Source organism: Podarcis filfolensis, assembly GCF_964270895.1.
Source record: "Podarcis filfolensis genome assembly, chromosome: 13".
Lineage (NCBI taxonomy): Eukaryota > Metazoa > Chordata > Lepidosauria > Squamata > Lacertidae > Podarcis > Podarcis filfolensis.
This window is the reverse complement of record NC_139615.1, coordinates 36,594,674-36,620,056: the sequence shown is the minus strand read 5'-3', so window position 1 is coordinate 36,620,056 and position 25,383 is coordinate 36,594,674. Positions and strand designations below refer to the sequence as shown.

At 48.9% G+C, this 25,383-nt stretch overlaps 2 protein-coding genes across 19 annotated transcripts in view; one reads left to right on the top strand and one right to left on the bottom strand.

The window, feature by feature from the left end:
• Positions 1-891: 891 nt before the first annotated feature.
• On the top strand, positions 892-12,491 carry HRC (histidine rich calcium binding protein). The gene is made up of 7 exons (XM_083583182.1): positions 892-2,298; positions 2,656-2,735; positions 6,707-6,775; positions 6,895-6,946; positions 8,445-8,481; positions 8,914-10,437; positions 10,628-12,491. Exons 1-6 carry the CDS (start codon positions 1,101-1,103, stop codon positions 8,948-8,950), a joined length of 1,473 nt encoding a protein of 490 aa, XP_083439308.1. The 5' UTR covers positions 892-1,100; the 3' UTR covers positions 8,951-10,437; positions 10,628-12,491.
• Positions 12,492-15,766: 3,275 nt separating this feature from the next.
• The window catches only part of PPFIA3 (PTPRF interacting protein alpha 3), a 63,148-nt gene continuing 53,531 nt past the window's right edge, over positions 15,767-25,383 (bottom strand). For all 18 annotated transcript variants that reach the window (XM_083582459.1, XM_083582473.1, XM_083582470.1 and 15 more), the window contains 7 exons: positions 25,122-25,297; positions 23,922-24,019; positions 23,601-23,776; positions 21,819-21,887; positions 21,550-21,721; positions 19,602-19,676; positions 15,767-17,612 (listed from right to left, as the gene is read on the bottom strand). In XM_083582459.1, coding sequence (XP_083438585.1) covers positions 19,618-19,676; positions 21,550-21,721; positions 21,819-21,887; positions 23,601-23,776; positions 23,922-24,019; positions 25,122-25,297 — 750 coding nt within the window. In that variant the 3' untranslated portion in view covers positions 15,767-17,612; positions 19,602-19,617. The remainder of the gene's footprint in view (positions 17,613-19,601; positions 19,677-21,549; positions 21,722-21,818; positions 21,888-23,600; positions 23,777-23,921; positions 24,020-25,121; positions 25,298-25,383) is intronic.

Sequence of the window (25,383 nt, the reverse complement as noted above, 5' to 3'; positions counted from 1 at the left end):
CTATCTATCATCTATCTATCATCTATCTATCTATCATCTGTCTATCTATCTATCATCTATCTATCTATCTATCTATCTATCTATCTATCTATCTATCTATCTACTGATTTGTTTCAGTGTATGCACAAGATAAAATTGCTCACTTCCCAGAGTTTAGACTGAACGAAACAAACAAATGAGCATGAACAACTTCCACCAGCAAATAACAAACCACGTGGATTAAAATGGGCATTTTCTGTCCTCCCCCTGCTGTTCTCCCGCCACACCTCTGGTCTGCCTGATTCAATAATACAGTGGTACCTCAGGTTAAGTACTTAAATCTTTCAGGTACTTAACCTGAAACTGTTCTTAACCTGAAGTACCACTTTAGCTAATGGGTCCTCCCGCTGCCGCTGCGCCACCGGAGCACGATTTCTGTTCTCATCCTGAAGCAAAGTTCTTAACCTGAAGCACTATTTCTGGGTAAGCAGAGTCTGTAACCTGAAGCGTATGTAACCTGAGGTACCACTATATCCGGATATCAACCCTAACGCATCAGGCCTTCCTCTCCTTTCAGGAAACAGGGTCTTAGGCCTGTTGCTCTAGCTCCTAGGTGCCAGATAAACCAAGGTTCTGAGCTTCTAGTTTCTCTAGCGCACTAAACCACACATGCACACATGCATATATGCCCTCTCTCTCAGAGAACCCAGGAGTCCTGGCTCTTATTTCTGCCTCCTCTGAACTGAAACCCTGCTGGCTTCCCTGTCACATTGAGGGAGTGAGGCACAGTTGCTTCTAACGGCTAAGAATAGCCTTGCACTATGGCAAGCAGCTTAGATACCTCTCCTTTCCTCCCCACCCCCTCCAGCCCAGCCACTTCATATAAGGGCACGGCAGAGCCCATGGCTTGGTGCTCTCATCTGTCTTGGAGGCTGGGCTGGGCAGCCATTGGCTGTTGGCTGAAGGGCTAATCTAGGCCAGCTGTAGACGTCGCTCATACAAACGGTGGGCTGGAAACTGTATATTCCTACCCCTTAGCTCTCCTTGCAGGCTGACGGCCTTCCCGAGTTGCTTGCCTCCGAGACTTCTGAGTGTCTTGCTTCCACCCACCCCCTTCTGCCATGGCATCCTGGAAGGCCCTGACAATGGGCCTCCTTCTGGTCCTGCTCTGCTCATTCAGGCTCCCTAGAGCCCTGGGAGAGGAGCAGCACCACCACCACGAACACCATGAGGGCGAACGCCATCACCACCATGGAGAGCATGATGCTGATGACGACGACGACGATCATTATCACCATGCCAGCCACCTTCATGAAGCAGGGCATCACCATGATGATGATGACGATGATGATGAGGAACACCATCATCACCACACTGGACATCACCATGCAGAGCACCATCATCACCACAGTTCCCACCACGATGATGACGACGACGATGATGGTGGTGATGACCACCACCATGGCAAGCATCATCAGCACCATGAGCATCATGGTGACCATCACCACCATCATGACGATGATGATGACGACGACGATGACGACCACCATGACCACCATGGCAAGCATCATCATCACCATGAACACCATGGCAACCATCACCATGACGATGACGACGATGACGACCACCATGACCATCATGGAAAGCATCATCATCACCATGAACACCATGGTAACCATCACCATGATGATGATGATGATGACGATGACCACCATGGCAAACATCACCATGAACACCATAGTGACCATCAACACCATGATGATGATGATGATGACGACGATGACGACGACCACCATGGCAAACATCACCACCACCACGAACACCATGGTGACCATCACCACCATCACGAGCATGATGATGATGAAGATGATGATGATGAACATGACCACCACCATCAGAAACATCATGGTAGCCACCACCACCATGATGATGATGATGATGATGATGATGACGACGATGACGATGACGATGATGACGACAGTGATGAAGAGGAGCACCATCATCATGAACATCATGCTCACCACCATCACCATGAGGATGATGATGATAACGACAGTGAAGAAGAAGAAGAGCATGCCAGTCATCACCATCACCATCACCACGATGACGATGACCAGGAAGAGGCCCACGGGCGCCATCGCCGTAAGGAAGCTGACGAGGGCAAAGAGCACCGCCACCATCACCATCACCATGGTGACGAGGAAGACGAGTCTGATGAAACGGAGTCCAAGGAAGAAGATGAGGATGAAGGGCACAAACACAAGCACCCCAGGCATGAGGGCCATGACAAGGCCAAGAAGCACCACAAAGAGGGAGAAGGTGAGAGAAGCTTATTGGGTGGGGTAGGGTGGGATGAGGCCATGTTGGCTTTCATTAGGGTTAACCAACCCCTGGCTTTCACAAATGTCCCCAAGGGCCCATAAATTGTGGCTGCCCTCCCTTCCCTTCGAAGGACCCCGTGCTTTTTGCCACCTAGCCCACACAGAGAAGCTCTTGGCTTTCCCCACACATTTGGCGTCCCTCTTTGCTTAGCCCAACTTTCTCCCCTCTAGCACCAACATGCTGGGCCCCCAGAACCACCTGGGGTCTCCCAGCTGCCCTCTAGAACCTCCTCCCTCCCCCACCGGGAGGGACCCTTCTGGGCATCTGTATCTATGTCTTTCTTTTCCATTGAAGAAGAGGAAGACGATGAGGACGACGACGACGATGAGGAGTACGAGGCAGGCTCTCTGTGCCACTACTGTGCCTTCTGCAAGGTAACGAAGGAGAAGCCTTCGCCCGTATACCTGCTCAGCTCTCCAGGGTGGGATTTGACCGCCCAAACAATTTGTGGTCGAGCCTTAAGGGTCTCTTCCTGCATGCCTCATATCTTTGCCTGTTCCTGCTTTAGTCCGGTCGCCTATTAATCCGCAACATGACTGCTTTCCCTGCTGCCCCTGAAGCAGGCATAATTTTCCTTCTCATTGCCCTCTGATGAGACACCCTATCGGCCGGTGTGTGGATTTTACAATACGTCTTCACACTTTTCCTTCCCTTTGGATCTCTGGAGGAGGAAGGGAGAACTCTTGCCTCTTCTGGGCTTAACTCTGCCATGGCTTCCCCCTCCTCCTGTCCTTGTTTGCCGTTAGGTCTTTGATGAGAGTCTGCCTTATTTTGGCACAACCTATTACATGCATGCTCGTTCTGAAGGTCTGGCTCAGAGATGGGTTGTTGTTCCTGTGTTCTTCTTTGCCTGGTCCCTGCCTGCAACCCCCTCTTCCTCCCCAGATGGATGGATACGGTGCCAAAACTATACATGAGATAGAGATTCGTGATCTAGGGAGGCCCCATCTTCTACTTTACAGTCTTCTACTTGAAGGTGTCCTCTGTTTGAAGGGCTACCTGGTCCAGGTCTGTTTTAAAGATACAGAGCTACAGGGCCTTGGAATTGCTCATTGGTAGTTAGTACAGCTAGGGATGCGGGTGGCGCTGTGGGTTAAACCACAGAGCCTAGGGCTTGCCGATCAGAAGGTCGGCGGTTCGAATCCCCGCGACGGGGTGAGCTCCCGTTGCTCGGTCCCTGCTCCTGCCAACCTAGCAGTTTGAAAGCACATCAAAGTGCAAGTAGATAAATAGGTATCACTCCAGTGGGAAGGTAAACGGCATTTCCATGGGCTTCTCTGGTTCGCCAGAAGCAGCTTAGTCATGCTGGCCACATGACCCAGAAGCTGTTTGCGGACAAACGCCAGCTCCCTTGGCCAATAAAGCGAGATGAGCACCGCAACCCCAGAGTCGGTCTTGACTGGACCTAATGGTCAGGGGTCCCTTTACCTTTACCTAGTTAGTACAGCTAACCTGGGTCTTCCCCACCATGTTAAGATAGAACCATAGAATTGTAGAGTGGGAAGGGAATCATTCTAGTCCAACCCCCCCTACAATGCAGGAATATTCAGCCGTCCCACAGAGGGATAGAAAAGAAGTTGGAAAAGAGGTTTACGAGCTACAGTATGGAAAATTTAACCAGGAACTAAGAGCCTCCAGAATAAAGGGCATGTGCAGAGTGCACCCCCCTTGGACCTCTGTGTTTAATATGACAGTTTGGCAATACAACAGTATTCCTTTGTGGGGTGTGTGTGCGTGGAGGAAACATTTTATGATTCCTGGTATTGGTGGATGCACAATGCTGACTATATATCAATATTTCTTGACTCTATTTGCATCCCTCCGAGTTTGGCTTTGGGTCGATGTCAGTTTATTTGCTCACCAAGGGGTCAATGAACTTAAAAGCCTGTGTGAGCATGGGCACGATTGGGTCAGTGGTCTGACAGTTTCGCATGTACGGCTGTAAAATAGTTTCATAGCCTGTTGACAAGGCGACGGAAAGGAACTTCACCCACGGAATTTCTGCTTTGTTGCGCCTGTTAAAGACACAGGAGCCTTGGTGGGCGATGGGGAAGGTGCCAGCCGTATTTTGAGGACTAGGCAGTTGGGGAGCAGGGAAGAATTAGGAAAGGGAGGGTGAGTTTTGTGAATCACAACCTGTCTCTTTCAAAAAATTAGAATCGCACCTCCGTGTCACTTTCTCCTGGAATTTCATGTGACTGCAGGAGTTCTACATACAGTACAAGTCTATGCCCGTCTGATGCTGATGAACTTCAACTCCCACCAGACCCAGCAAACAGGGCCAGTTTGGGAGTTGTAGTTCAGCAACACCTGGGGGGCCAGAAGTTATCCCATAGAGAGGGAGAAGAAGAAAGGATGGATGCAGAACTTAGTGCAGGAAAGCAAGCTGTTTTGATTGAGCAGCCAGCTGAAAGCAGCCGAGGAACCCGCGATTTGGCAATTTCAGATCTTTTTTGCAGGGACAAACAGGCTCAGAATCCAGAAACTGAAATATAGAATGAACTGCAAAATAATATTTCCAGTGGGGTTCTGGTGATGGTGGTTTCCTATGTGGTGATGAGAAGGATAACTATAGTGTTGAAGGACCAGGATGAATTGGGGAATTGCCACAGAACTTCTTGGCATGCAGATGGTTCAGTCTCCCGGTAGGGTTGGCAAAGACCTGATGCTCAGAAGAGTCACTGTCAGTCAGGGTAGACCATACCAATCAAAATGGACCAACAGCTCTCTGTGTTTCTATTGGGACCCTCCAGGGTTATTGTGCATTCACGATTAGTTGTGCCCATTATGATATCGGGGCAGTTACACGTGACCCCGCCTTCAATACTGTTTACTTCTGCAAAAGTTTTGGAGTGTTTATACTGCATACCCCACAAATGTCCTGGGAAAACTGGGACATCCCATTTTTTCATGCAAGTGCATGAGGGCCATTTTGGGCACTGAGATCTTGCCGCGAGAAAAGTGCTTTTTCGGGGCCACGAATCCTGCGCAGAGCCCCAAAATGTGCATTTTGGGGGGAATGCATATTTTGGGCTCTGTGATCTCGCACGAGTCACATGATTCATGCACAGCCACGAAGATGCGCATCTCGGTTTGGGGATTCAACATGTGGGAGGGTATGATACTGCTTCATTGAATCCCCCTTTTTATGGCATCAACTTTATTAGGGTTTATCAAGAAATATACAAAACTTAATATCAAATATCTTTTCCTCTCCTTTTTTGTCCAAACTAAGGCTGTGTTCTAAATACCATAAAATATATATATAAAGATACTGCTTCATTTCCAACCAGTGCATGCCCTGTAACTTCCTGCTGCAGCCCTGCAACTTTTCATACTGCAAATGTTCTTGTTTGGGGTGGCTGTAGTAGTTGTTTTTGGTCCTTCTTTTGTTGTGCTATTGTCAGTGCTTTTTTGGGGGGGCACAGGGGGAGGCATAGCCCTAAACATTTGGTGAATCTTTGTACTTTTGCCCATTTACTGTATTTATTTTTCTCAATTTGAACTATAAAATGGTGGTTTTCTTGCATCAAAATGAGAGTACCCCTAAACACCTTTTTAGAAAAAAAAAAGCACTGTCTATAGTGCAAGGTTGCCCTTCCAGATGGCAAGAATGCAAGAATGTCAGGGAAGCATCACGGAACAACTAATAAAGGGATATGTTGTATGAATTTACCACTAATGCACTAGTATTGCAACAGCAAGGATATATGATATACGATATCTTTATTGTCATTGTCCCATACAGAACAATGAAATTGAAAATCTACATAAAACCGTCAAAAACCCCTAAAAACTCTGAAACTCCATTTTAAAATACAATATACTATAGAGACTCCTTATATTGTGTTTAGAACCAGAATTGCGTAGAAACTGTTTCTCAGGTGGCTAGTCCTGGTCTTTATAACCCTGTACCTTCTTCCAGAAGGCAGAAGCTGAAAGAGATCATTTCCGGGGTGCGTACTATCCTGCGCTATCTCTGCCGCTTTCTTATGGCACCTGGAAGCATAGATTTGATCTAAGGTGGGGAGAGTACACCCAATTATTCTCTCTGCAGTCTTTACAACCCTGGACAGCATTGTTTTTTCCCGGGCCGTGCAGCTCCCAAACCACACACACAGACCATAAGTTAATACACACTCAACAGTACAATGGTAAAATGCCATCAACAGGTCCTTTGACAGATTGCCAAATACACCTGCAAAAAACAAACAAGAAATCCACCATTCTGAAGGCGTCACATGGGCAGAGTGGTTTGGTTGTGGCACGCAGGACAAGGAGAGCTGTGCTGAGGACTTGCCACCCAAACAGACCCAGCTAAGTTTTTCTGAATTTCCACCCCCAGGACTGCGACAAGTGTGACAAGTGCCCCTGCAAAGAAGGAGACAGCAGCGAATACTGCGCAAGCTGCCAGGTCGGTGCCCCTCCCTCCTCCCCACCCCTCCCTTTGCCCCAGACTTGCTGCTCTGGTTTCGTGAACCTTAACCACAGCAGTGCCCTGCCGGCGGTAATTCTTTTTATCTCTCTCTGCAGTATTGCCATTTCTGTTACGTATGCCCTGTGTGCGAGACGGCCTGTGCACCCGGTGAGTTGGTTTTCCCCTTTGCGGCTTTTGCGTTGGCGTGGGCAGGTGGGATCTACTGGCAGACCTCTTGCATGATTTGTAGGAGATCCTGCAAGTTAGCAGTGAGGAAAAGCCTTTTTTCTACGTTTGGCTGCTGAGGTGAAGAAATATGTGGGTGGGGAGGAAGCAGGAGCGGATTTTTGTATGGTAAGTCAGTGGCCAGGACACAAAACAAGTCCTTGGCTAAGGACAGGGGTCAGCAAAATTTTTCAGCAGGGGGCCGGTCCACTGTCCCTCAGACCTTGTGGGGGGGGTTGGACTATACTTTGAAGGGGGGAAATGAACGAATTCCTATGTTTAGGGGTACACATACCCCTGCGTACCCCCACTGGATTGTTATAACAAAATAAAGAAATCCCTATGGAAAAGTGTGTTTTAAAATTTCCTGCCCTCTGGCGCCATCTGGTGTTGCATGTTTACAGCACATCCAAATCGCTGTTTCTTTACTAACATCGACGATTCCCTTAACATTTTTTTTCAGTTTTATATAGAGTACAGAGCAGGGGTCAGCAAACTTTTTCAGTAGGGGGCCAGTCCACTGTCCCTCAGACCTTGTGGGGGGCCGGACTATTATTTTTTTTTTGAGGGGGGGAATGAACGAATTCCTATGCCCCACAAATAACCCAGAGGTCCATTTTAAATAAAAGGGCACATTCTACTCATGTAAAAACACCAGGCAGGCCTCACAAATAACCCAGAGATGCATTTTAAATAAAAGGACACATTCTACTCATGTAAAAACACGCTGATTCCCGGACCATCCACAGGCTGGATTTAGAAGGCAATTGGGCCAGATCCAGCCCCCGGGCCTTAGTTTGCCTATCCATGGCTAAGGATATGCTCAGAGGCACCCTGTTACTTAATTATAGGCTACATGCACACCGTACGTTTAAAGTACACCCCCCCCCCGAGTAATGGAAACGATTGTTTGTGAAGTGTGCTGGAATCTGTAGCTCTGTAAACCTAGGATTCTTGAATTTAAATGTGCTCTAAATGTATGGTGCGTACTGAGCCTAAGGGTATGTTTGCACCTGGCTCCAGTTTGTGGGTCTTGGGTTTTTGAGTAAAAATGGAAGTAGATCCCGGAAGCCTGCTGTCTGACCACCTCTGGGTTAGCGGATCGAGTGTCAGACTTGGACTGGGTGGCTGGGGGTGCAGGTGGCAGTGGCTAGGAAGGACCTGGGTTCAAATCTCAGCTGAGCTATCTAGCTCACTGTGTCGTCTCGGCCGACGTCGCCACATATTCCACTCAGCCATTCTCCACCCCCAGAATGATTGTGAGAAAATAGGCTGAGCAGTCTATGTCCCTCAAGCTCCTTGCCAAGAAATAAGCAATAAACACAGCAATAAACAACTTCATAAAGCTAGTTTTAATGGGGAGACATAAGCTCAAGATGAGCAGATGGTAAGTGCACTACGAACCGCAAAATCCTGATTTGTTCTGTTTTGTGTTTTGCAGGGAGCATCGTGGATGAATTATCTGGAGCCTTATTTCAGTAAGTAACAGCCCTTGATCCCATTCAAATCCTAAGAAGAGGCAGCAGCTGAGCTCCAAAATCTACTTCCTCCCCTTTCCTTGTGTTGCAGACTCTACCCCTGGAGAGAGGACAGCCAGGATCCAGCAGAGATCCTGCAGCTTTAACCTCCAGTCTTGTCTCAGCTTGCCACATAAAGCTGGGGAAACTCTTTTCTTTCGGCCCTCAGTTTTCTTCGTCTGTGAAATGGGAACAATATGAGGTCTCTCTCTCTCTCTCGGCATTCAGATCTAGGACAGGCATCTGTTTAGAAAGGAGACTGCCTGCTCATTCCATGTAGGCAGCTGTGGCCCCTTGGAGAAAGTGCAGGATAGATGACTGTTGACCAGAAATAAGCAAAAAGATTGTAATGAAAGACCCTAATTTAAACCCTTTCTTCTCTTTTTCTTTCAGGACATTTGCCACCATCTTTGAACAGCAGGAGCATTGAAGCGCCCCCTGGTGGAGAAACCAAAGTTAGGAGGGGGAGGGGGAACCAGGTGACCCTTGATTATTTTTTTTTGAGCCAAACTGCGTGTGATGGAAGATTCCACAATTCTTTCTTCCGGAGGTTGTTTCCCCACCTATCATTGTCCTCTCAAAAATGTACCCCTGTTGTTTTTCTCCCTTGGGTCCTATTTATCCCCCACATCTGGAAAATCTGCTGGGAGTTGGTTTTGAGAGGATACCCGATGGCAAGAAGGGAGAGGGTTAAGCAGCTGGACTTTACCCAACCCCCTACTTCCAACTTCTGCCTCTCACAGGACTTTTCATTCTTAAAAAAGCAGCTGTTCGAAGACACACAATTTCAGAACTGGCAGTCTTGTGTAGTCTGGCTTTTATAATTAGCCGGGAGGCCATCCCAGGTAGGCTGTGGCCTGATGAGCAAGAAGGGTGACCCGCATTTACTGAGCAAATCCACCCTGGGGCAAGGGATTACTAACACCTCAGTGATGCATGTTTCCCCAGCCTTTGAATAAGTTTGAGCAATAGTTCTCCTGAGCAATAGGTTTCCTGTTCATGCCTCAGCTCCCAGGCAGGGAATCTGTGGTTCTCTTGATGTTATTGGACTCCAACTCCCATGATCCCTCATATTGGCTCTGCTGGCTTGGCGTTGATGGCAACTGGGATCCAGCAACAGTGGGGCAGCTGCAATTTCCCCCTCTCGGCCTCAACTGAACAGGCACCGGGGCAACTCACATCGTGCAATTTTGCATCTTTGGGCTACTTGCTGCAGAACTGCAAACCGACTGAACTTCCAGATGTTTTCCTTTGAAATGTCTCTTCGGAAACGTTTGTGCCCGACACCCTTTGAAAGTTTGATCTGTGGTGATGGTGTGGCATTGCTTGTTCACAGATGGGTGTTGCATACCCTGCAACACTTCTTCAATGAAAATAGGGGTGTCCTATTTAATAATAATAATAATAATAATAATAATAATAATATCATTATTTATACCCTACCCATCTGACTGGGTTGCCCCAGCTATTCTGGGTGGCTTCCAACATATATAAAAAACATAAGAAAACATTTTAAAACTTCCCCATACAGGGTTCAGATGTCTCCAAAAGGTTGTATAGTTACTTATCTCCTTGGCTCAGGGATCATTTAACTCCATACGCTCCAACATTTCTCCGATGAAAACAGGGATGTCCTAAGGAAAAGCAGGGCATTCCAGGATCAAATCAGAAACTGGGACGGCTTCTGTAAATCCAGGACTGTCCCTGGAAAATAGGGACACTTGGAGAGTCTGGTGTTGATAACTTGAGTCATCAAGGAATAAACGCAACTGGGTGAACCAGCGTCTAAACGGCTTTACAATGGCCTCATCACTCGCTTCACTGCCATTTTCTCCCCAAGGAATTCTGGGCATTGTGGTTTTTATGAAGATGCCAAAGAGTCTGTCGAGCGTCGCCGGCGTACAGCTTCCAGGTCACGTGGCTGCATGGCGAACTAGAGCAGCGCATGGAAACACCGTTTACCTTCCCACCAGAGCGGTACCTATTTTTGTACTTGCACTTTGACGTGCTTTTGAACTGCTAGGTGGGCAGGAGCAGGGACCGAGCAACGGGAGCTCACCCCGTCGTGGGGATTCGAACCACTGACCTTCTGATTGGCAAGTCCTAGGCTCTGTGGTTTAACCCACAGCGCCACCCGTGTCCTCCCTCCCCCAGTGTTACTCAACTACAATTCCCATCATCCTTGGCCATTGGCTATGCTTGCTGGGGCTGATGGGAGGTGGAGTTCAGCCCCATCTGGAGGGCCGAAGGTTCCCAATTCATGCGATAAGCCATCCCGTGGCTCAGGCTACACTGGACTTTGCTGGAAACCCAAAAGCTGTTTTTTTAATGATGTTAAGGGCTCCTGTGTATTAAATAAGTTCTCTAAAGCAGGGAATTTTTAACAGGCGTATGATAAATTGCCCTGCACTGCAGAAATGGCGAACCTGCTGCCTTTTGAATGTTGTTGGATTTTGGCTTCCATCGGTCCCAGCCAGCATAACCAGTGATCAAAGATAATGGGAGTTGTAGTCCTTCAGTATCTGGAGTGCCGCATCTTCCCATCCCTGCTGTCTTGGCCATCTGTCTTGAATGCTTTAGTTGAGATTCCAGCATTACAAGGGGGGTGGACTAGTTGAGCCTTGGGGGTCCCTTCAAACTATATGATTCTAAGATTCTATTCTGCACTGGCCCCTTTTCTCCTTGCACGTCAAGTTGTGCCTGGCGAATTCCCTTCATCTGCACAAACTGCTAGAGATACAGAAACATTCTCCGCTTTCGAATTTAGAGTTTTGTACAGATGCAGAACATTTTGCCTATCTTCTCCTAGGGCAGAATAAGCCAACGTGAAGGCCTCCCCCCCCCCCCAGCTCTCTCATCTGACCAGCATGGCCAACAGTCAGGGATTTTGGGAGTTGGGAGTCCAGCAACTTCTGGATGGAGCTTTGCTGGCTTACACTAGGGCTGTGGTCTAAACCATGGAGCCTCTTTGGCTTGCCAATAAGAAGGTCGCGGTTTGAATCCCTGCAACGGGGTGAGCTCCAGTTGCTCTGTCCCAGCTCCTGCCAACCTAGCGGTTTGAAAGCACGCCGGCTCAAGTAGATAAATAGGTACCACTGTGGTGGGAAGGGAAACAGCGTTTCCGTGTGTTCTGGCTTCCGTCACGGTGTCCTGTTGCGCCAGAAGCCATTTAGTCATGCTGGCCACATGACCCGGAAAGCTGTCTGTGGACAAATGCCAGCTCCCTTGGCCTGAAAGCGAGATGAGCGCCGCAACCCCATAATCGCCTTTGACTGGACTTAAGCCTCCAGGGGTCCTTTACCTTTTTACTTTACTAAACCATTATGGGAAATCCCAACTGAAATCTGGGTTGTTATTGCTGTGCAAGAGGAGGATGGAATGCAAATAGAATCTGCCAAGAGATGCACATTTGGCAGCTTCTTTTAGGAGTTCAGAAGCAAAAGGATGCAGGGCACTTTCCAGACAACCTGTTTATTGTGTTTATTCGCTCGGATTTGTCCATGGGAAGGTTAGATGATGTCATTGTCTTGAAGCAAGCGTCATCCCACACTTTCATTGCAGTTTCCCTTCATCACAAAAGGCCATTTTTTTGTGGGGAAGCAGGTTTGTTGCACAATACCTTCCGATCAGCAGAAATTGTGCAACCCGGGTTTGCCATTATGTGCTTGAGTCCCACCTGGAACTTGTGAATCTGCAAGTGCCCTAAAGGTACAAGCAGGATACTACCTGGCAGTGTATTTTTTCTAAGAAGCAAACTCTGTACATGAAGCCTGAAGACAAAACTGCATGTGGAAAAACACTGATTTCGTATTTTGGGACTATCCTGCTTTGGCTCAGTCCAAAATCCCATCTCTCCCCCTCTCCTATCACGGATACTCCACCTCACCTGCCTTTTTTATTCTTAATTTATAGCCATTGCTTTGTCTTGTTTCCATGGAAAATAAAAACACGTCTTCTTTTTTTGCTTCCGACATAGTTGCTGTTTTTTCCAAAGTCTCTACCTATGGTAGAGTGAGAAATTGGGGTGAATGGGAGGGTATTTCTCCAGGTTTTAGAAAGGTTGTAATTAACCCATCTCCCCCAGGCTCTTCCCCTCTATATGTTCCCTTCCCCAGTTTTTATCTCTTTGCTAGACAGACACTGCTATCCCACAACTGCCTGGAGTGGAATTCTGAACACCATGCACTCAACACATTCTTATGCCACTTTACCTGTCATCGTTCTCCCTAAAGAATCCTAGGATCTTTAAGTTAAGAGTTCTTAAAGAGACCCTCCTAATCCCCTAAAACAAAACCAAAAAACCCTACAATTCCCTGGGAAGAGGGAGTCATTGCTAAACCACTCTGGGAAATGGGGGTTTCCTAGCACCCTTAACAAACTACAACTCCCAGAATTCTTTGGGGCAAGCCATGACAAAGTGGTACAAAAGTGCCTTAAATGGAATGGTGCAGTTGTACAGTGGTACCTCAGGTTACAAACGCTTCAGGTTACAGACTCTGCTAACCCGGAAGTAGTACAGTGGTACCTCGGGTTAAGTACTTAATTCATTCCAGAGGTCCGTTCTTAACTTGAAACTGTTCTTAACCTGAAGTGCCACTTTAGCTAACGGGGCCTCCTGCTGCCGCCGTGCCTCCAGAGCACGATTTCTGTTCTCATCCTGAAGCAAAGTTCTTAACCTGAGGTACTATTTCTGGGTTAGCGGAGTCTGTAACCTGAAGCGTATGTAACCTGAAGTGTATGTAACTCGAGGTACCACTGTACCTCGGGTTAAGAACTTTACCTCAGGATTAGAACAGAAATCGCGCAGCGGCAGTGGGAGGCCCCATTAGCTAAAGTGGTACCTCAGGTTAAAAAGTTTCAGGTTAAGAACGGACCTCCAGAACGAATTAAGTTCTTAACCAGATACCACTGTAGTTCCAGCAGTGCTTTTTTTCTGGGTATGCATACCCCTAAACATTTTGTGAATCTAAGATTGGCCTCACTGAGGGGCAGTATATCAGTATAAGTAGGAAAGTGAGAGTACCTCTAAACTTTTTTTTAAGAAAAAAAGCACTGAGTTCCAGACATACAATGCTGTATCCTTGTTAAAATCTCAATATTCTCATTCACACATCAAAGGCAATAGTAGGCAGTGCTTTGCTGACTGGGACATTTAACACGTTCTCAAAATACTTTCCTCTGCTAGCTCCCCCTTCCCTCTTTTAATGGCTTGAGTCCAATGTCTCTGCACTGCCCCCCTCCAAAAAAATTCAGATGATAAACAAATGGTCAGCCTTTTAAACTGGAGATACACAGAACGCCTTCACATTGGTATTTTCCTGGTGGGTCAATTGCTGGGTGCGATCCTAATTGCTGTCTCTCTGGCTCACTCTTAACCAGGAGTTCGATAATAAATGGACTACTGCAAGATTCATTGGTGGATTTACTGCTGTTTGAAAGAGGCAGGGCAAAGAATTCAGGAATAACAGCACCATTCCTGTCCCACCACCGACAAAAATTGCCAAATTAAATGTCTTTTTCTAAAGGCAGACAAATTCCTCACTCAAGCGAGGCAGGAGAATATGAAAGAACCTCCACTTTTCTCCTTCATGTGGTGGGGGCAAAGCAGACAGGGGGCTCATCCGGACTTCCTCTTGTGTTGCCTTTCTAGGCACGGGTTTGCCCTTGAAAGAGTTGTGCCTGAGCACTTTTATTTATGTATTTATTTGGCCGTGGCGCTTTCCCTGTGGCCACTCGCTCTATACCACTGAATCGGAGCAAACCGCAATCCATGGGAAACCCAAATTGCCGTTTGTTCCAATTCAGAGGTAAGGAGAGGGGGTTTTTGTGGGGAAAGTGTCGGGGTTGGGGGGGAAGTGCTCAGACACAGAGCTTTAAAAAGTGGGCTGAGATGCCTAGGAACCGTCGGGGAAAGATAAGCGTGGATGAGCCGTAGTTTAGTCCCCTTAGTGTGAATAGTACAGAAGTGAGGTACTTTACCGCTGAAGTTAACACAGGAGTAAACTACCGCTGTTTGAATAGGCGAATGTGAACACACCTTCCTCTCGATAATTTAATTTAGGTTCTGTGGGATGTGAGCTCATTCGCCTTTGTGACTTGTGTCAGTTCAAATAGGTGCCCAGGTGCTGATGTTTCCCCAGAAGGAGCAAGTCTCAAAATCTGGGCTGATTTTGGCTTCAAGTCACCTCCCTCTCCCTCCCTCCCTTATTTGTTCTCCATAGGATCTTGGATCCGTGCAAGGCCCTGGCAGGGGGGTGGAGACACGCTGCAATGGGTTGTTGCCCCAGTTATCCTGCAAATGCTCCCTAACTAAGCAGACCACACGTCCTTGATGCTACATGGACCCAGAAGACTCGCCATGGATTGGGCAGACACAACCCAACCCCAGTAACTTCTCTTTATAGAAAACCTGGCAAAACACTCAACTTCCTTATGGGCAGAGGAGTGGTTGCAAAGGGAGGGGCCTTTAAGGTGCAAAAAGCCTGGGGCGGATTTTTTAATTTTTGCAAAGCATATCTGTGTACCTTGGCAGTGGAGGCTATTTTCTGCTCCTGTGGTGATGCCGTTTCCAAGGGCACAATTTTATTTTTGTTTAAATCCAAATAGGAAGGAAAAGCAGCTGTTCATTAACAGGGGAGGAAATAAAGGTGTTTGTTCAGAAACACAGCGAAGAAAAGTTCAACCCAGTTTCCTGGGTGTTGTTGTTTTTTGCACCCTCAGCTGTGTCCTAAAATGGAACTCATTCCTATAGACTCCAATGGGAGCCGCTGAGAACTGAACCAAACTCCTGGCCACAAAACCGCATCTCAGGTTCTTTTTTTGTTATAATGCAATCCTGTGGTTCAGTTATGGCAGCTGGAGGCAGGATACCAATCAAAGTTCATTAGGCAACCAAATGCAAATTGTAGCCAGGATTCGGGACACCCCCAAACGAGGGCAATATTGCACCAATGTCAGGATTGCACTGTTAAAAATCACAATGCTGGCACGACATTGGTGGCATTGCAGGGGCCCTAAATATGGTTGCTACCAGGACTTACTTCCGAGTAGACAAATAGTTAGGGCTGCCCTGAATTTGACAGGTCTGACTCTCAGGCAAGTAGGGTTCGGATCGCAGTCTCGGCATTGTAGTAATTTTCCTCAGACTTTGGCTGGTCTCGCTAGAATATAGAAGATTTGGGGGCTTATAAAGACTGTGACAGAGAACGACATTTTGGGGGTGTTGCCCAGTAAGAGAGAGAGATCCTTCAGGCAATGTTCCTTGCTGTTCAGAAGAGAGTGCTTGCTGTCGAATTAAACAAAAATCTGGAGATCCTAGAAAATCTTTTCAAACTTTTTTTTCTTTTTCTTTTTTTAAACATTTCCTATCACTCGCTCCACTGCGGCCCCGCCATCCTCTCCCCTTCACCTTGAGGTAAACTGGAGTTGAGGTGAGCAGGAGATCTCTTCTGCACCACCTCCGCTTCCTGTTTGCCCCTCACAATCTCCCTGATAAGAATTATTTTTTTTTGTCAAGGTTGTATTTTTTTTTTCTTCTTCTCCCCCACCCTCCCCACTTTCATGCAAAACAACCCCCTTTGGTTTGCCCCTCACCCCCGCACACCCTCCCCAGGAAAAAAACAAAACAAAAACAAAACAAAAACAAAAAAGGCAGAAAATATAAACATCAAATGAAAATTATGGGCGTGCAGGGGGGAGGGGGTGGGGGGGAGAGAAGGACACATTATTAAATTAACAGAGAACTTGTAACGGCGGTCGAAAAAGAAATTCAATTTACACAAGATTCCACAGCACAGATATACACAGAAAATACAACTCTTATATTACAGTAGTCTTGGAGGGAGGGGTGGGGGGGTCTGTGTGCCATATTGTAAAAGTCCAGAGTTCAATTGCCCACCCCAGGCTGAGATCTCCCTCTTCTGGTTTGAGCATCTCAAACCTGAAATCCTGACTCCCTGCTCCTCTTAAGAGAAAGAAAGAAAAGAGCCCACCAATGGCCAGGATACACTTTTGTCCTACCACTGAGCCGGGATTATAGTGCGGATAGGTGGTGGTTGTTTTTTGGGGGGTGTCCCACTGCCCTCTCCATCTCACATCAAAATCCCAGGCCCTTCCTCTCAGAGGGAAAGGGAGCTGCATCTTGGTGGCCGGGCGAGAAAAAGAGGGAAGCTGTTTTTAAAAGGGGATTCGCCTGTGCCAAGATGCAGCCACTTCTGGGGAAAGGCAGCGGCAAAGTATACAAGCATCCCCAGCTCAGAGCTCTGCGATTCAAGTAGCTGCTGCGGGTGGGCCCTGGCTCTTTATCCGTCAGCGCTTCTCTTCACATTTCCCACCGTGAGTCGAGAGTCCGGAGCGGAGGGAGGGAAACCAGGCCCCCCCCCTCGTACCTGCGCCACCACCCACCCACCCTCCACCCTGTTCTCCCCGCTCTCGTTGAGAAGAAGGGCAGGAGAGTTAACGTGAGCAGCAACCTCCTCCCGGCAGCCGCGAGCTGGAACCAGGTACACCTTTGTAGCAGCAAGGCAGAAAAAACCCAAAAGTAAAAAAAAAAAGTGCCAATGGACGTTTAGCACCCTTAGGAGGGCAGGGAAAGGAGGGCAGGTGGGCTGGTCAGTCCGATCCGTGGCAACAGGAGGGCGATGCAAGATGCCCCTGGATCTACTGGGAATCAGAACAGGGAGAAGCTCAGGCTGCCGTGGAGGAGTGGGGTGGGCAGGGCTGGGCGTACATTTTCTTTCACATTCTTATGCCCCTGCCTGGAACGACAACAACAATAAATAGACACCAGAGGCGGAGGCCCGCAGCCCCTGCAGATTTGGGGACGGGCCCCCTCCTCAGCTTGAGTCCTTCGAGGGTTTGCCAGAGAGCACAAGCCACTGCTGCTAGGAGGAAGGGGTGGGGTGGGGGGAGCTCGTTCGTTCCCTCTCCTCCCCTCTCTCCAGCCTCCCCGCGTGGTCCCGTTTTCTCCTTCTTTACAACAGCAGCGGCTCCTCACAGTCTGGATTGGCGCACATGATGAGGAAGGGGCAGCGGTGGCGGGGAGTCCTCCTGTCCAAGGCGTGGTGGCGGCCAGATGCACTCGGGGGCGGCATCTGCGCGGAAGGAGAAGCGGCGTTATTGCCTCGAGGGCAGAGCGAATGGGCATCTGCGCTACAGAAACAAAACAGCAAGTTTCCTTTTCCTGAAGTAGCAGTGGGGAGCCCCTAGCCTGCAGGCCTAAGCCAACCTGCCTGCCCTTTCGATCCGGCCCCCCACCAACACGCCCCCGACGCTACTTCGCCCTCGCTGACTCACTGACTCTGAGCACAATTCAAAGTGTAGGTGCTGACCTTTAAAGCCTTAAACAGCCTCAGCCCAGTACAGTGGTACCTCTGGTTACGTACTTAATTCATTCCGGAGGTCCGTTCTTAACCTGAAACTGTTCTTAACCTGAAGCACCACTTTAGCTAATGGGGCCTCCCACTGCTGCCGCGCGATTTCTGTTCTCATCCTGAAGCAAAGTTCTTAACCCGAGGTAATATTTCTGGGTTAGCGGAGTCTGTAACCTGAAGCGTATGTAACCTGAGGTACCACTGTATACCTGAAGGAGCGTCTCCACCCCCATTGTTCTGCCCGGATGCTGAGGTCCAGCACCGAGGGCCTTCTGGCAGCCCCTCACTGCGAGAAGCAAAGCTACTGGGAACCAGGCAGAGGGCCTTCTCGGTAGTGGCGCCTGTCCTGTGGAACACCCTCCCATCAGATGTCAAAGAGATAAACAACTACCTGACATTTAGAAGACATCTAAATTCAGGGAAGTTTTTAATGTGTGACATTTTGATGTATTTTTAATCCTTGTTGGAAACCCAGCCAGATGGGCGGGGTACAAATAATAAATTATTATTATTATTATTATTATTATTATTATTATTATTATTGCCATCGCCAGCCTGTTCCTCTCCTTTAATGATTGTCCCAGCAGCTGCGAAATGGACTCTGGAGACAGTTCTGGAAGAGGGGTGCTTTGTTATTTTATCATATTTGCTTTTAGCGCTCCTCCAAAGGACTTGTGGCACCACAGAATCACAGAATTGTAGAACTGTACAGTTGGAAGGGTCATCTAGCCCAACCCCCAGCAATGCAGGAATCTCAACTAAAGCATCCCTGACAGATGGCCATCCAACCTCTGCTTAAAAACCTCCAAGGGAGGAGAGTCCACCTCCTCCCAAAGCAGTCTGTTCTACGATTTATCAGCTCTTGCTGTCAGAAAGTTCTTCCTGATGTTTAGTTAGAATCTCCTTCCTTGTAACCATACACAGTGGTGTCAAGGGAGACGTTCGAGAAGCAAGGTACCACACTGTATACAGTGGTACCTCGGGTTACATACGCTTCAGGTTACATACGCTTCAGGTTACAGACTCCGCTAACCCAGAAATATTACCTCGGGTTAAGAACTTTGCTTCAGGATGAAAGCAGAAATCGTGCAGTGGCGGTGTGGCAGGCCCCATTAGCTAAAGCGGTGCTTCAGGCTAAGAACACTTTCAGGTTAAGAACAGACCTCAAGAATGAATTAAGTTCTTAACCTGAGGTATCACTGTATGGACTTGTCCTCCACCCCCTTTATTCTCACAACAAGCCTCCAAGGCAGGTTAGGTTGGCCCAAAGCAGCCCTGGGGGCTCTGGGACTGAGGAGAGACTTGAATCCAGGTCTCCCTGGTCTACATCGGATACGCTAAGTCAGGGGTCAGCAAACTTTTTCAGCAGGGGGCTGGTCCACTGTCCCTTAGACCTTGTGGGGGGCCGGACTATATTTTGAGAAAAAATAATGAACGAATTCCTATGCCCCACAAATAACCCAGAGATGCATTTTAAATAAAAGGGCACATTCTACTCATGTAAAAACACGCTGATTCCCAGACCGTCCGCAGGCCGGATTTAGAAGGCGATTGGGCCAGATCTGGCCCCCAGGCCTTAGTTTGCCTACCCATGCGCTAAGTGCTACACCACATTAGCTCTCGAGCACGAGACTCTGGTTCGGCATGTGTTGCTTTCACAGTACCCTGCAGGTATGTAGTCAGTGTCAAAGAGCAATAGCACATACTGACCTTAGTCATCTTGGCGTTAACAGGAGTACGTTCGCACTGACATACTGTCTGCCCGTTGGCTACCTAATGAGTTCCCTGTGAAAAGGACCAGGGTGGGGAGATGAAGGAAACAAAAAGCAAAAGAGATCAAACAAAACGGTCCTCACGCTCCTGAGCTTTCAAAGATCACTCACTGGCTGGCCACATGTGCAGTACCTGGGTGTTTTGGCACAGGAAACTGTCCCCGCCCATCTCTACTCCTACCACCCCACCCTGCACTGCTGAAAAGTACACCCTCCAGCAGGTTTCCCACATGTAGGTCCGCCATATTCTGAAGAGCAAAAAAGAGGATGCTATGACACTCTCTCATTCCAAATACCCCTACTCCAGGCATAGGCAATCTTCGGCCCTCCAGATCTTTTGGCCTACAACTCCCATGATTCCTAGCTAAAAGGACCAGTGGTCAGGGATGATGGGTATTGTAGTCCAAAACATCTGGAGGGCCGAAGGTTGTCATGCCTGCCCCACTCTATGTAGGCTATAGAAGCTGTGATATATTGCTGGGGGAGGCAGGAGAAGAGAGGAAGAAAGCAAGTCTTCAGCCACCAGTTGTGTCTATGTCTCATCCAGAAAGTATAGCCAGAGACATTTTGGCAATATTTAACAAATCCACCTGGACGGAAATTTTACCCCTGATAAAGAGAACGCGTCCTGGAAAAAGAGGACACACGGCAACCCTACGAGCACCAGTGACCTTGGTGATTCCAATGCAGCCTCCTGTTTCACACTTTGGTCCCATTAAAATCAACGTCAAATCAGAGTCTCTGCCATTCCAGTGGGAATGAAGAATGGACTGGCAACAATTGGGATGTGGACGCGGGTGGTGCTGTGGGTTAAACCAAAGACACTAGGACTTGCCAATCAGAAGGTCGGTGGTTCGAATCCCCATGACGGGGTGAGCTCCCATTGCTTGGTCCCTGCTCCTGCCAACCTAGCAGTTCGAAAGCACGTGAAAGTGCAAGTCGATAAATAGGTACCATTCCGGCCGGAAGGTAAACAGCGTTTCCGTGCGCTGCTCTGGTTTGCCAGAAGCGGCTTAGTCATGCTGGCCACATGACCTGGAAGCTGTACGCCGGCTCCCTCTGCCAATAAAGCAGGATGAGCGCCGCAACCCCAGAGTCGGTCATGACTGGACCTAATGGTCAGGGGTCCCTTTACCTTTATCTTAGAGCAGCTAACTGGGCTTGGAAGGGTAGCAAAAGGTGTTGCAAAGATAGATACCTTTGTTGAAACCTGGTCTCCTATCTTTTCATATGTAAGGGAAGGAGATAACAATTCTCTCCCACCAACTACTCAAATTTGTCTGCGGAGAGGCTATATTAACCACTAATGTCTTATGAATATGCTTGAAATGACACTAAAAACTCAGTGCAATTTTTGTGTGGAGATTATATAACTAGACTTGTATCCAGTCACTGTTAAAAGTTATATTATTTTGGAAAATAAAAATTTCATTGCAAAAAAGAAGACGAAGAATGGGCCAACTTAGTCAGTACAGTGGTTAGAACGGTAAGGTGCTAAACAAGCCAGCTTTGCAAGTTGGGGTTATGGAGCAAGGATTAGGATAACGGTTTAGTAGTGAGGGAACCATTTTACACATGTTCACAAGCATTCTTCTCGCCTCCTGGCAGCCTGAAGATGCAGAGGGGGGAAACAGACATTGCTGACACCAGCAAGTGCTTAATTTTGTCACTGTTTTTCTAATGTTTGTTTTATTTATATCGTGTAAACCTGAGGAGATTTATACTGAAAGACAGCGCAGGCGTTTTAATATGCAAATAAATAAATAGCGGGGAAAGAAGCACAAGGCCTGCTCCTGCCATTTTGTGGTCTGGCTCATAACCCAGCTTTGCCCATACAAGGCCCCTGCGCTGGGGAAGAGGGTTTCTCCACACAGCGGCTCATGTACCCTCTGGCTGCATCTTACGAAGCTGCACCCCGGGTGAGGTAATGGAGGCCACGGAGGCTGTGCGGAAATTGGCCGGCAGCATCTCGGCCGAGTCGGGGCTGACACCGCGGAGGTCTTTCTCCCGGAACATCTTCCGCCAAGATGGGGAACGACTGAAGGTCTTGGCACTGTCCTGTGAAGCAGAGAAAGAAGAATGCATAGGTGGGCGCACAGAATAAAGGTTGGAATACGTCACCAAGCCAGAGGCTCTGGAAGGAGGAGATGCTCACCTCATCCAGCCGCCGGTCGGTTCCCATAGTGATGAGGTTCCCAAATTCCTTTTCCAACATCTGTCGAGCCTAAATTGAGAGAAAAAAGAAGGAGGTCCTTTCAGGCTTGACCCCTTGCAACTGCTCCACAAGGTACTGGTCCTTCTCTGCTTGCAAAGCATCAAGGAGAGGAGAAACAGAGTCTGGGGATCTCATTAGTAAAGGGACCCCTGAGCATTAGGTCCAGTCGTGGCCGACTCTGGGGTTGTGGCGCTCATCTCGCTTTATTGGCCGAGGGAGTCGCGTACAGCTTCCGGGTCATGTGGCCAGCATGACTAAGCCGCTTCTGGCAAACCAGAGCAGCGCACGGAAACGCTGTTTACCTTCCTGCCGGAGCGGTACCTATTTATCTACTTGCACTTTGACGTGCTTTTGAACTGCTAGGTTGGCAGGAGCAGGGACCGAGCAACGGGAGCTCACCCTGTCGCGGGGATTCGAACCGCCGACCTTCTGATCAGCAGGTCCTAGGCTCTGTGGTTTAACCCACAGCGCCACCCGCGTCCGGGGATCTCATTGGCCAGGGCATTATGGTCCCATAGAGAAGGGGCGGGGAAGCTTTCACCCTCCAGATGTTGCTGAACTCCAATTCCATCAGCCCCAGCAAGCACGGCCAATAGACCAGAGATTATGGGAGTTGTAGTTCAGCAACAGAAGAAGAAGAACAGTGCGTGTGCCACTACCCAGAAGGCCCTCTGCCTGGTTCCCTGAAACTTCATTTCTCATAGTGAGGGTACTGCCAGAAGGCCGTCCCGGCTGGACAATGGGGGTGGAAACACTCCTTCAGGTATACTGGGCCGAGGCAGTTTAGGGCTTTAAAGGTCAGCACCAAGACTTTGAAATTTTAATATATAATATTTTTTATTTGCTTTTCTGTTATATCTTGCCATCAATATGTACTCTGTTACATTGATGCATAAAACGAAACATAAATGTAAAACATGGACATATAATAATAATGGCTGTTGGGATACTGCCGGGGAGACGGGGGCATTCAGCAGGCCCCCAGCTGGCTCTAGCCACCGGCCAGCAGCCGGGCGATCTCTGGTACAGCATCAATCAGCAACACGAGCCTCAGATACATTTAGAGACTCAGCACGTTCTTATCAGCAGTGTGAATAACTTCTCACAACGGACGTGGCGGACAGAGACATGTGTAAGCATTATTTACAGGCGTTTATTCAGCATAGTTCAGGAACAAAGGAAAAACATGTCTGCTTCCCTTCGTGTCCAGCAAACAGGAACATAGCAAAAGCAATATATAAACGGAAGTTCCCAGCAGACTGTGCTGGAAGTAAACAGGCATGTGACACACAATAGTTATGCCTGATCCTTTTAAGGTGGAACGGAACTATATCCTAACATATCCAAATTCCTCCAGGTTGTTTAATCCCGATATATCTTTACTTTTACTTCCCTCCCACTCTTTCCGAGACTTTTAATTGTGCTCGGAAACGTATTGGGAGCCAATGTAGATCCTTTAGGACCGGTGTTCCCCATATCTGCCACAGAGACTGATGATGAGGGACCGTGTGTGTGTGTGTGTGTGTGTGTGTGTGTGTGTCCCTCTTAAGTCAGGGGAACCCACTTGCCACACTGAAGGCACCTAAGAGAGGTCCAAGGCCAGGTAAACCCAAGGCTCCAGGATTTGCCCCTGCACGAGGCACCCTTAATTTTGCCTCGTCCCTCAGGCTCCCCCTCAGTCCTCCCCTTCCCTCATCCGGCCTTCCCAGGCCTGCTCCTCACCTGTGTGTTCTGGGTAGGGATCTGCAGCAGCAGGGCCAAATCGTTGCAATCAAAGGTGTCATCCAGGGCCAGGAGGGCCCCGTGCACCCCGCTTTCGATCAGGTTGTTGGCAAACTCCTTCAGCCCAATCATTTGCACCCAGCACATCACACGCTCGTTGGACCACACCATCACATCTGGAAGGGGGGGGAGAGGAGGCAGGCTTAGCAGCAAGCTCAGTCCCACACACCCCACAATCCGTTTGTCGCTGTCCCAATTTACACTATTTGTAGACACCGCCTGAGGATGACCCTGGGCCTTTCCTTCCTGCTCCACGCCTACCTTTGATTTGGTTCTGGCTCTCTTCCCGTCTTCTCTCCAGTTCCTTCCGGTCATAGTTCAGCCGCTTCAGGCACATGATCCCATAATGGAGGCTCACCCTGAGACAGACAGAAGCGGAGGTTACACCTGAGATATAAGTGGAGTGGAGTGGCTAAGACAGGGCTGGCTCCGGGTTCGAGGGGGCCCCTTTACTGGACTCCTTCCTGTCTCAGTGGGTTTATCTGGTGGCAGCAGCAGCAACAGCAACATTCTGTTCAGTACTGGGTACAACGCAAGAGGGAGTCGCCATTTAAATTTCCCACAATGCCCCTGGCACATCCTTGCTCTAGGGCATTGTGGGAAATGAAAATGGCGGCTCCCTCTTCCGTTGTACCCAGTACTGAACAGAATGTTGCTGCCGCATCTCAGCACCCTCGCCCTTCCCAGAATCCCCTGCAGCGGGTGTGTGGAGCCATTACAGAAAGCTTTATTCACAACAATGGCTGCCCTTTCGTACCGCAGGAGTAGGCCCTCGCTTCTGAGCAAACAGGTCCAGGACTGCTCTGTAAAACTACGTTTTCAATGTGGATGCACACATCTTATCTGCAGAAGTGTGATGGCCTGGGATTCGGACTCGGAGGCTGAACCTGAGGAGTCCCAGCCTGCACAGGAGTCCCCGCCTCCAGAACCAGCTGAGCCAGGGCTGGGGCTTCAGCCTGAAGAGTCCTCACCTGTGCTGGATCCTCAGGTGCAGGCACCAGCTGAGTCTGCTCTGGCTCCTGAGGGGATGGAGGACCCATTGCCTGCAGGTGCTCAAGTCTCAGCCCCGTCAGGGGAAGCTGAGGTTGCAGAGGCTCAGGGCAGAGAGGCGGAGGGAACTAAGTTCTTGCAGGTGGAGTGCTCGCCTCCAGGCCAGGAGAGGCGAGTCACCTGTGGACCAGGGCCGCCCTATGCCTCGGGGCAGATAAAAGCCAGCCAGTCCCAGTCCCAGGTTGCAGGAGCAACATTGTTGGTAGCCTGTTCCTGCCTGCACCCTGTCCTGCTCTCCTGCCAGAGTTCCTGACCTCACCCGACTCCCTGCCTTGGACCCAGCTTCAGCTTTGACGGACAGCCTCCATACCGCACCCCCAACCTCGGACTGGATTGGGACCTCGCTGCATGGTTAACCCTTGGGACCAGCACAAGAAGGTTCAATCAAGCCCTTGGGTTCCCCTTCTTCACCTGTGGAAGCTGTCCACCATCTTGAGCTGGCCCCGCAGTTCCTTCTTGTTGAGGTGGTCCAGCATCCGAGCATCGACGAGCGACTCCATGAAATAGCTGCGGTACTGGGGCAAGCCCAGGCTGGGCAGCCAGTCGTTCCCCACCCACTCATGGTTCATGTCACCGTATGCCAGGATCTTTGGAAACAGAGAAGGGAGGAAGACTGTGTGAGTGAGAGGGAGGTGCGCACACACAAACACACCATATATATTTTGGGTTTTGA